The sequence below is a fragment of the Dryas octopetala genome, chromosome 9 (assembly GCF_963921425.1).
Source record: "Dryas octopetala chromosome 9, drDryOcto1.1, whole genome shotgun sequence".
Taxonomy (NCBI): domain Eukaryota; kingdom Viridiplantae; phylum Streptophyta; class Magnoliopsida; order Rosales; family Rosaceae; genus Dryas; species Dryas octopetala.
The window spans coordinates 10,694,336-10,706,270 of record NC_141374.1 but is presented as its reverse complement, the minus strand read 5'-3'; the positions used below and the strand labels follow the sequence as shown (position 1 = coordinate 10,706,270).

At 35.7% G+C, this 11,935-nt stretch overlaps 2 protein-coding genes across 10 annotated transcripts; both read right to left on the bottom strand.

Moving 5' to 3' along the window:
• Nucleotides 1-243: 243 nt before the first annotated feature.
• On the bottom strand, nt 244-4,125 carry LOC147273962 (putative transcriptional regulator SLK2). The gene is made up of 9 exons (XM_086228051.1): nt 3,652-4,125; nt 3,366-3,497; nt 3,024-3,072; nt 2,720-2,934; nt 2,530-2,598; nt 2,275-2,375; nt 1,853-1,946; nt 1,707-1,776; nt 244-1,217 (listed from the first exon to the last, which is right to left on the bottom strand). Exons 1-9 carry the CDS (start codon nt 4,108-4,110, stop codon nt 439-441), a joined length of 1,968 nt encoding a protein of 655 aa, XP_086084177.1. The 5' UTR covers nt 4,111-4,125; the 3' UTR covers nt 244-438.
• A 3,851-nt stretch (nt 4,126-7,976) lies between these two features.
• On the bottom strand, nt 7,977-11,573 carry LOC147273961 (uncharacterized). 9 transcript variants are annotated; one of them, XM_086257521.1, is made up of 6 exons: nt 11,457-11,573; nt 11,311-11,366; nt 10,502-10,556; nt 9,534-9,987; nt 8,802-9,153; nt 7,977-8,715 (listed from the first exon to the last, which is right to left on the bottom strand). In XM_086257521.1, exons 5-6 carry the CDS (start codon nt 9,150-9,152, stop codon nt 8,083-8,085), a joined length of 984 nt encoding a protein of 327 aa, XP_086113647.1. In that variant the 5' UTR covers nt 9,153; nt 9,534-9,987; nt 10,502-10,556; nt 11,311-11,366; nt 11,457-11,573; the 3' UTR covers nt 7,977-8,082. The 9 variants fall into 9 exon arrangements, with proteins under 9 accessions (XP_086113647.1, XP_086113644.1, XP_086113640.1 ...); XM_086257518.1 differs by having other exon boundaries at nt 9,570-9,987; XM_086257514.1 differs by having other exon boundaries at nt 8,802-9,728; nt 9,865-9,987.
• Between the last annotated feature and the right edge of the window lie 362 nt (nt 11,574-11,935).

Here is an 11,935-nt window from a genome sequence, read left to right as displayed (position 1 = left end):
CTCCCTAAAATTTCCAAGTGTTTTCTTTTCAAATATTCATTAAAATACTAGTTGCAAATTATTTCCGATTGTTCCAGTCAATTCTTGCTTAATGACTGATACTGTTCAACCTCTGCGTTCACAAAAAGACGACAAATGAAAAGGGGAATGAACTGCAAAATCAAGAACCAGCTCGAGTAATAAAGACCAATACTACAAAGATTACATTATGTAGCTTCATACATATTGCAAAAGCTTGGGGTTGTCAAAGAGTCATTACATTTGTTTGGAACTGATCATGAACTAGTACTCAAAATGAACATTAGAAGTGCGTTGGTATCAACACCAGGTAATATTAGCAAAAAGATAAAACCTGCAGCTGCAGATCTGTACAAACTTCAGAGTAAGCAATTACCTAGCATACGCCAGAATCTCACAAAAAACCAACCCAAGAGCTGCTCAGGTCTTCCAACCATAGCTTATTCCATTGTTATTGCCGTAGGTGGTATTATGATCATGATACCCATGAGACGTATTAAGGATCAAATCTGGTAAATAAAGCTTTCCAGGAAAATCTGGTTCTTTGATGAAGCAATTATTGCCATGGACTTCAGAAAAGTTCCTATTGAAGGCATCCTTCGAGCTGTTGGTCCTTCCTGCTATATAACCCAACACATTTCCTGGGGCAGCTGCAGCTGTTGGGCATCCCCAAACTCCTGAAGGCAAGTCTACAACTGAACCTTTACCACTCCCCCAGTTGGCTTCTTCCCTATCATGCTTATTTGCTGTGCGGCTGTCCTTGATCATTTCCTGTAATAATTTTTTAATAGTGCGCTGATGCATAGAGGAATGGGAACTTAACAAGCCATTTACAACTGTGTTTTCAATCAGTCCTGATTTTGAGGTTTCAGGAGCCTGAAATGGTTTAGAAGAGGTGTCCTGGTTTATGATATGTGGTTCCTGGCTTATGCTGCTCGCAAAGGAGGTCAAGTTGTTTTGTCCCATCGATTTGTGGTGATAACCTGGCAGCAATAATGCTGCCTGTTCTAGGCTATTTAAAAGTTCTATACTCATAGGTGAGGTTTCAATTGCATTACTCCTAAAACCACAAGATGCAGCCATCAACTTATTCTTGTCTTTTGGCAGATCTCGAGCACTCTCTAGCTGCCTCTTTCCTTTTATTTTCTTTTTCTGGAGCTCGGTTGTGGCAGTTCCTCTGCAATAACTCTTCAGGCTCTCTGCAAATAAATTTGTAAGCAATTACCTCAACTAGGGATGAAATATGGTGTATAGTAACTGAAGCAACAGTCTACAAGGGTTTCTTTTTTTTACTTTAATTTTTTTCATTTTAACTTTCATGAGGGGAATGAAGGACTATGAACTTCCTAACCATAAGGAAAAATGTAGTCAAGCATTCAACACCAGAGATCAAAATTTATGTCCTCCAAAAAAATAATCCGTAGATGTTTTACTTGGAAAGTTTTGATACTTAATGAGAAAGGCAAGCATAGTTATTATGATGCCTTTCATGCATAAGGAGATGGGAAGAGCCATCTTAGAAGCTGTTGAACAACATATGTAAAAGACTAAAAGAGTACGTAAATTCGTGAGGCCCAAAAATATGTAGTGGTTCCATCTGTTGTCAAGGTGACATAGCCACATTGGAGGTGGAAAACCAAGGATTTGTTAACTGAAGCCATTAACAGAAAATATGGGTTGCCACTTACCAATTGGGCCAGTGTTATTATCCTGGCAAAAAGTCATTAAATCTTTCATAGTGTAGACAACCTCAGCTATCTGTTAAGAATGCATAAGAACCCATAAAATATTGGATAATAGCTCAAACTAAAACAAACTGAATGCATAGGCCTACCTGTAAGCACCGGGTGTATCTCTTCGAAAATCCCAAATCATCAACCAGATGTAGATCCAATTCTTTTTCAACTTGTCCTCCCGCTTCCAGGATCCTACAGTAATATAAATGATAAAGAACTATATTGAAATCACAATTCATGATGGCATTCTAACTGAAAAAAAAAAAAAAAGGTTAATAACTGTAACTATAACTGTTTCAGTAGACATCCTCTATCCCCAAGATGAGGTTTCTAGAATAACTAGAGAAGCAAAATATAACATGAACTAGCAAGTACCAACCACATGAAGCAAAATCATTTTGACAAGTACTTATTCACCACCAAGCGCAATAACATAACATGCCAATTTCTACAATCATAAATTGAGGGAAACCATCAACTGATTTCTCTAACTAGAAAAAGCAGAACCATTTGTTCTTACATGTTGCAATTTGCTTGTAGATATTGGAACAAAACCCCATCAGATCCTCTATCATCAATAGAGCACTGATAATTCTGTACAGCATGAACCAGCTGAATAACCTAGAAATAGGACATAATTGAAGAACTCGAGTTACAAGAAAGCATCTCCTGAAAAGAACCATAACATGACTGAACACTACATTAAAGAATGACCAAATAGGACTTCTACAACTGTACAAAATACACAAAACACAAAACAAGATAGAATTGGTACCGGAGGAGCAACCAAAGTTCGACGAAAAAAAACTTCATGTGAACATGCACAAAATTCCCAGGACAATATCTGAAAATTCATTGGACATATAATAGCACCATATTTTATGAAGAGAAGCACTGAACAAAATAAATATGAGTTATAAAACAGTTTGCAATTAACCCGCCAACTTTATACAATGTGGACTCACCTTCAAATCATGAGAGAAAATAATACAAATTCGACCTTCATGAACAACGTGAAGTTTCTCATAGACACTCTCTTGAACTGCTCTTCCATATTCCAGCATCATTAATCCAGAAGGAAACCTACTTTCACGAGGTAAATCAAGCAACAAGAGTTCATCGATCATACCACTCTCAAATGCTATTTTATTTAGCCTTGGAAGCACTTCAAAAATCGCCTCTGCCAAGTGGTAAAGGACCAATATAACTTAAACTAACAGATTTTCAGAGAATACAGATTAGTAATTAATAATGCAAGTTTGTTTTTACCAAATCCCCTCCCTGATTTACAACCACATATGTCACACTGCCATGATACCTGACAAGACAACAGCAGAAAAACTAACGGATTTAAATTTGGAGCAAAGAAGAAGCAATCTATATATGAGAGGAAAAAGGAATGAAGAAGAATTCGGTGCATTCATATGAAGGCATGCATGTTAAAAGCTACATTTGTGCATCTATTAGAAGTCATAAGTTACAAGAATGATAAACTCATAGACTGGGTGAAAAAAAAAAAAAAAAAAAGTTTGGGCTGGGGTATGCAATTAGAGAGGACGAATTGTTTTCTTGGTAAAGAGGAAAAAAATGTAGCCACAGATTGAAACTGACCATAGCTGCATGGGGGAAAACACCAATGGCATGGTGTCCAACTTCATCATACGAGGACAGACACCACCTTTTCTTAGCACTTGGGGCATAATACTCTGCCACAAATGTCCTCCAATAGGCTAAGTTATTGTCCTAAAAAGGAGGGAAATGGAGTAAGATTCTATTCAAGCAGTATAAGTTGAAAAGCAAAGAGGAAGCATTGATGAAAAATATGAAAGCGGAGTGTATAATGGTTATTTCATGAACAAATAGCAATAATATATTATCAAGTAAGCAAACAACTAACAGCTGGCCGATGTCGAAGATGATATATGTACTGCATTAGCCGGCGTGAACAAACACCTTCATCAAGGAGGTGCTTCGAAAATGCTAGATCCACCACCTCCTGTTGTGGCACTAGGTGCCTCATCTGTTGCTGCTGCTTTTCTTTGTCAACTCCCTTCAACCGTGGAGCAGAATGCAAAATATTTTGCTCATCTTGCTTTTGTGACATATAATGCGGAGACAGTGCTTGTATTTGCAATCTATTTCTCTGCAATTCCGCAGACTCCTGACTCTGCAGTAGCTGCTGAAAGACATGATTGTTCAGAATAGCCTCTTGCTTGACGCCTAGTCTAGGTTTCTTACGCCTCTGACTCGAGGTAAGAGATTCCTGTTTTCCACCATTAAGGAGCGGAGTGTGGTTCTTCAATGCTGGCTGAGAAGTAGCATTGAAAACCCTTTTTTGTTGCTTCCTTTTATGCATCTGGGAGCTTGTCTGTTCTAAATGTAAGGTCTGCTGCAATTTGGACAAACCATCTACAACTGAAGGGTTTGAAGTGCCTGAATTATGCAACAAGAAAGTCACAGGCGGTCTAAATAAATTAAGGGCTTTAAGTGCCTTAATTAGCATGTGAGGATTCTTTCAAAAGACCACGTTAGCATCTGTGACTAAAAGAACATGCCCTGAGAATCAATCTCTAGCTTTTCATATTGTTTAAAAGCAATACGGTCATATTAGTGTTTCCAGAGACCATACCCCATTCAACTTTGCTACTCTAAAAGTAGTACCTGGCAAGTTCCCGGAAGATGCATTCAAGAGAGAAGCTACAATAGCCTGGTAATGCCCATCATGTTGTAGTAAGTTATCAGATCCTGAGGACTTCACAAAGCTTCCGGTCATCTTAGAATTTAGATGGTGTTTCAGTCTGTACTCTAGAATTTAGCTTCTGACCATGTTTTCCACATGCAAATCAAAACAAGAGCTGAATCACACATTTACCAGAAAACAAAAGCATAGATTTTTCAGGCTTTCACACACATACATAAATAATAGCCAAGATACTGTTTGGTTTCCGAGAAACAAGGGGTAAAATTAAAGTAACAATATTTAGCACCCATCCCCCAAGAAAATTGTCCATAGATAAAGAGGGAAAGTATAGAAAATGCTTAAGAAGCAAACCCATGTCTGAAATTCTTTCTTTTGGTCATTTCTTCTGAGAAACTAAGCAAAGCCGTAATCTTTCTCAGTAACTAGTCCCGGAAAAAAGACCCCATCACAAATGGAGCCTGAAGGTAACGCAATATCTAATCTGGAAACCCAACAAGTTATAAAAATCAAAATTTTCTCTTTAAGTTCTTTTCCAACATTTTCTCGGAAACCAAACGGGCCCACCTTCTTGGCAAAACAATCGAAGCCAAGAAGACAAAGCAACGCAAAGTAAGAGAACAAAACAAAATGCTGAGTCTATTTTCTCACCCAATGCAGTATGAAGAGAAAAGTTCAAAAGGGTCAAATTTTTCTGTGAAATATAAAAAGAGATTCAGAGACTGTGATTAAAGCTTTGAGAAAGCAAACAGGTGGCGTGCAATTTGCCAGGAACCGCCATGGCCGTGAGGTAGCAGCAAAGGGTGGTTGGTGTGTGTATATATAGTGAGCGGGAAGTGGCACCTTTGTTATTATATAGTTTGATTGATTTTAACTACTAAATTTTAATAATTTTTTAATTTAAGTATCCAAATTAAATAATATTTTAGATTAGATATTAGTTAAAAAGTCAAATAAATTAATAAAATAAAAAATATTAGAATTTACAAATATTACATCACATGCCACTTGATGTAATACAGAAGCATAGGGCTGCTGTCCAGCTATAGTAATAGGGTAAAAACTACAGTAGAAAGGAAAATCCAGCAATAACAGTAGAAAAGAACGAGAATAAAGCTATAGAATCAAAGTTGGAACGTAGATAGATGAGTTCTAGGGTTTAGGAACCCAAAAGAAGCTCTCACATCAGAAATCTCTGAATAATATTATGCCAAAAACTCTCTATTACAACCTAAGCCTTAAGCTTATATAGGGAAAACATAAACCTAAGATAACTAGGAGAAGCATAAACCTAAACTAACTAGGAAAACATAAAGTAAAATTACCTTAAAAGACCTAATGAAATAAGGAAACTAGACTCTAAATCCAGCTAGGAAATAAAAATTAAAAAGCTACTAAAAAATAATAATAAGTCTTGGAACCCTAGGAGATGCTCCTGCATCAACTCCACCGGGTTGGGAAAAACTCGACTCCGGCGAGTAAGTCTTCACAACTTCTGCAGATAATCCAGATAAACTCTTCTTGAACTTATAGTCTTGAAATTGATTTCTTCCTTTCCAAACAAAGAGATATTTGGAATATTTGATCCTTCTTGAACAGTTAGCTTTATTGTCCATGATCAATCTTGCAGCGCATAATTTCTTCACATTAATGTTCATCTGATTTACAAAATCAATCAGGTTCTTTGCAATCTTGAAGTTCATTGCATCAACTCCAATAAAATCAACATATTCAAAAGTAATATCTTCTGTAAGGCCTTGTGACATCAAAGTTATGGGATCTTCAACAATATCTTCAAGAATTTCTTGTACCATCTTATCTTCTAATTTGTATTGATCCTTTTCCTTGAACCCAACTTTTTCTCTACTCTCACAAAATTTTTTGACAAAAGTTTTCTCAATCCCCAAACAAAAATCATAACAAATTTCACAATTGTCTTTTAGACAACTATCAAATATTGGAGGAAGATCTAAATTCAAGAAACTATTATCTTTCAAGTCATCCAAAGTTTCAACAAATGGACTATCCGACTCATGAGAATCACCATAGACCTTATCACCATTTTCAGATTCAACGCCATCATAAGCGGAACCTGGATAATCAGAACCGACCACTTCTTCCACAAAACTTTCATCCTCAAGACTACCTTCCGGTATGTCCGAGGGGTTGCGTCCGCCTTCCGGAATCTCCATATGGGCTTTCGCACGTTCCTGTTGTCGGAGCGTTTCCACCGCTCTTGACAGATCTTCGATCATGCGCCACATCTCTGCCATCTCTGTTTGTAGAGCTTGGTTTCCTTGTCCCCGGCCTCTACCACATCCAGCCAATAGTGCAGAACTAGGGTTTGCAACCAGGGTTTGCTCTGATACCAATTGATGGAAAACAGAAGCATAGGGCTGCTGTCCAGCTATAGTAATAGGGCAAAAACCACAGTAGAAAGGAAAATCCAGCAATAACAGTAGAAAAGAGCGAGAATAAAGCTATAGAATCAAAGTTGGAACGTAGATAGATGAGTTCTAGGGTTTAGGAACCCAAAAGAAGCTCTCACATCAGAAATCTCTGAATAATATTATGCCAAAAACTCTCTATTACAACCTAAGCCTTAAGCTTATATAGGGAAAACATAAACCTAAGATAACTAGGAGAAGCATAAACCTAAACTAACTAGGAAAACATAAAGTAAAATTACCTTAAAAGACCTAATGAAATAAGGAAACTAGACTCTAAATCCAGCTAGGAAATAAAAATTAAAAAGCTACTAAAAAATAATAATAAGTCTTGGAACCCTAGGAGATGCTCCTGCATCACCACTACAATAAAAAAAAAAATATATTACATCACAAATATTACATTAATTTATACTATATTGTATTATAAAAAAAAAAATCAATCAAGTCACAACTTAACTATGACTGTCTTATTAAATTAAAAGAGACAACTCACACCACTATATTATATATTATTTTGAGTAAAAGTATTGTTTTAACCTCTATTTATACAATATTATAGTATAATTTCTCTAAAAAAATTCACTTAAGTCACAACTTAACTGTGATTGTCTCACAACTTAGATGTAATTATCGTTTAGTCACAACTAAATGTGAAATTGAGACTACATTAACAAATTTTCAAGATAATATAAAGATCTTAAAAACAATTTTGTCAAAATCTTATAAATTTTAACTAATTTATATAAAAAACCTAATTTTCTATATAAAAAACGGTGTTAAACAAAGTTGGATTATAACTGAAAATAGTGCATTTTAGATCAATTTCTCGGGATACTTTGGCATATAAGCTCTTTTGATTTCAAACTTCAAGTGAAAGTTTCTTCAAGCTTTGGCAATTTCATCACTTAAGTGGCATGTATCCAAATATGAAAGTTTCTGCGAGATATAGAATTCAAAAGCAAAATATTTAAGTGTCATAGTCCAGTTTAGCATCCTATGCTTAATGATATATAAGCTCAACAAGGATTTAGTATAACTATGTTTAACAAGCATAATTATAACAAACAGTAGTCATAATCTCCATTAATGAGTAGCAACAATAAAATTATAATGATATTGTTATTCACAAAAGGTCGTTATAATTGGCTAGATAAAGAAATTCGACATACATAACATTCTTTCAGCATAAGCCATGCTCTAACAGATAGAAAACATATGCCTTCTTCCTTTCCTCAGACATGCTAAAAAACACTCTAAGCAGGTCATATTTAGTAGCTAAAATGTTTGTGGCTCGAAAGACTTGCAATTCAGTAAGGCCTTCAATTTTGCTCAACTCACCATGAAGTTTAGCTTGCAATGCAGCCACTTCCTTGTCAAATGAAAGAATATTAACCATCACATCAAACTTAGATGTCATTGCGGTCATGGAAGCTGACATACTCCCAAAATTCCTACTTATCTCTTCCATAACCTTCACTTTCACCCTACGACCATGATCTGAAACACTTGGAGTACTTTGTGTGTGTCTTCCTTGTTGGTCACTTGGTTGTGTAAATGATAAATCATACTCTTCCAACCCTTCAGAGTGTGATTCCATATTCATATCAACATTATTCAGATTCACATTTTCACCAAAATCATTGTCCACACCACGTTTATGATCAATGTTTGCATCCTCGCGTCTAATTTCCTCTTCATCATCATCAGCATTACCAACATTTGCACCAATAGCATGTTCTCTTCCATATATCTCTCCCAATATATAGTAGAATGGAAATGACTTACCATACAATCCACTTGCCTCCTTTCTTGTCTACAATTACCACATATCATAGAACATAAAATCAATAATTCATAAGAAAATATTAGCAATATTGAATAGGATATGTGTAGATTTACCTTGACCCATTCATCATATACACTTTTCTGACAAACCAGCATCATTTCTTCGTGATTCCAACCAAATCCACTTTGAGATAACATCTCAGATAAGGCACAATACTTTTTCTTCAACGTCTTAACTCGTGATTCAATGTGAGGAGATGCCTGTATTCCACTACCTGGCAGTTTGGCTTCCATCATAGCCTCTATCTGGGCTAGGTAACTATTTTTGAAACCATTATCAGCTCTCCACTTGAGGTTATGATATAATTCTTGCAGTGATTCAACTAATGCAGAATCTTCCTTGGTTGTCCAATAACGTTTATTCAGGCCCCTTCCTCGTTTTTTTGTAGTTGAATCAGAATTCATCCTACAATACAAAAAAAAAAAAAATGTGACAAAAACCATAAACACATAACATATACATGCACCAGCACAAAAAATAACTGCTTAGCTCCAAAAAGATTCCTGTGTAATTTGAAAAATCAGAAATGGGATTCCTGATTTATACAGTGCCTATGCGGGCCCCACATGACTTTTGATTCTTAGTGCAAGAAAACAATGGAATGACTTTGACTTGGAGTATGAATGATTCTCATACATTCCATTCCATTCTAGGTAAGTAAACATGCCATGAGTTCATTATAGTTCCCTGGTTATCTCTTCCTATAATTTAGGCACTTTGAGCAGAATCTTAGTAGCTCTTGCACTTAAAAGTTAAAACAAAGACATATTTGAATTGTAATGTACCTTGAAAATACCTAAGCACAACCAAGTAGCACTTACACTTCTTTTATTCCTTCCATACCATTTGCTTGGCAATATGTAGGACGAGTCCAGATCACCAAGTATCTGCACGTTACCAATCTAAACCAATGCTAAAGAAGCAGCATTGGACTTCACATAATCACATGATAAGTGATTGGAGTTATTTTGTTGAGGGGTCTATAATTCCAGATATAGTGAATTTTAGATTGACAGATCAAAAACATTATGCTTTTCCTGCATCTGGACCTCTGGCCCAGAAGTATAGTACAAGGGAAACAAATACACACACAAGGAGAGGGAGGGAGGGCATTACATTTCATGAGAAAAAATGGTTGTTTCCCTTACTTTTCTGCTTCCCTCTTTTTCCACGTGCTCAACCAAAATGGCAGTGTCAATATGCTTAGCTGGCTTGGCTAATTGAATATTAGATTTAATCCTGAAACAATATGACAACGGTGAAGAAAGTTGAACAGTAACTGAACTAATATTTTCTACTTTCTTTTTAGAAAAAAGGTTAAAAGGAATATATAGCTAGGTCAGATACATGAGAGATTTTTTTTTTTATACCCAGAAATCCCCTAGGCGGACCAGAATCAAAACTAAGGCCCCTAGTTGAGCTCTACAATCTTTGGGAGGCAAATAGCTAGATAGGTACCTTTGAGAAATCGAACCTCATACCACATGGGAGCAAACCAGGGCCTGACCACTCGACTAAACCCCCATTGATAGATAGATACATGAGAGATTTAGTGTTACATATCTTTCCAAAAAGCAAACAAAAACAATCCAAGATACGAGCTTCTTTTATTCCTCAATTGGGAGACTGGATATCTTTAATTGCTTTTGTAGTTCTTGTCATATCCGAAATCAAACTCAGGAAAAAAAAAAAGAATAAACACAAAGACAGAAGAAACTGAAGGAACAGGTCCACAACTGATTTAAGAAATTACCTCTCTTTCGTCAGGAAACTAATTTGCTAATAAAACATCATGTCCCTTCCTAAGCCTGCAGTATACATGTTATTTACTCAGAAAATATGCTCCCAAAGAAATATCAATAAAAGTATATTAAATCCTATGAAGTTTCTTATCAAAATTAATTCTTATGAATTTGACATGCTATTTTACCTCAAGATTTGTGACAACACTTTTGGATTAGAAAGTTAGATGTTTAGTAATCCAAAATTAGCAAATCAAATTTGGCACAAAAGAAAACAGCCAAAATTTGTAATATACACACACAGCAAGGGTGGAGATAGAGAGACAACATCAAAAAATCGGTCAAGTACCATCTCAACAAGTTTTATACTAAACAGTCTAAACTAGATAAATACAATGATGAAACAATAACATTTGGTTGATTATTGTTTAGTAAGGACAAAAAAAAAAAACAAAGATTGTTTATATCAAATCAGGTCTGATAGAGAGGAAAGAAATTGGAAACACAAAAGCCAAATAAAACAATCATAACCATACTTCCTATATTTCATGCTTCATATCAAACCGGGTTTGATTCCCAATACTACATAATAAAAACACAAAACCAAACAAGTTGCTGTTATTCATTGTAAAGTTTTTTTCATAGTAAAACATTCACATAACCTACTATTTTATCATAATAATAAAATAAAAATTGAGAACCCCATGAAACACAAAAAGGGGTCCAACGAATTGAGGTTGAATCATACATCCCCAATCGAATTAGCTCATACAAATTACAAAGCAGAACAAACTTCATTCACGCAATCCCAAAAGCTCACTCATTTTGGAGCTTGACCTCTCTAAGCCTGGCTTCTAGCAACTGACCTCCATTGGCCTTCACAAAATTTCACACACACATTCAGCTACAAAGACAATCAAAACAACCCAATACATGGTCGAATTAGCGATGGTCTGGGTTACTTACATTTTGGGAAGAAGAGGAAGATTTGTGTTGTTCGAGCTTGGCTTTGCTTGACGTCGCCATTGCGTTGTGAGGTCTGTCTCTTCAGTGTTCTGGACTCTGGGGAGGTTTGGTTCGAATATCAAAACCTTTTATTTTAGACGGCGAACAAGAAGAAAGACCACCTGGGCCTATTGGGTTGGGTTCAATTGTCGGGCCCACTCCAATACTAGCGGAGATCTTTTATACTTTTGGGTGGGGCTCTCGGAAGTCGGATCCGACCAATTTAGCTTTGGGAAATGGGAATAGCGTATTCCTTTCCTATATTATAATATTTGTTTATAATCGTTAAGAAATCAGGATTAGCATTATATTTATTGAGGCTATTCACTTTTTTCGATCCACAATTTTTCTTTATTATTCTCATTTCATATTTTTATAAGCGAAACCGTTCAATTTTTAGATAATTATTTAAAAATTATCTTTAAAAAAAAATTAACTAA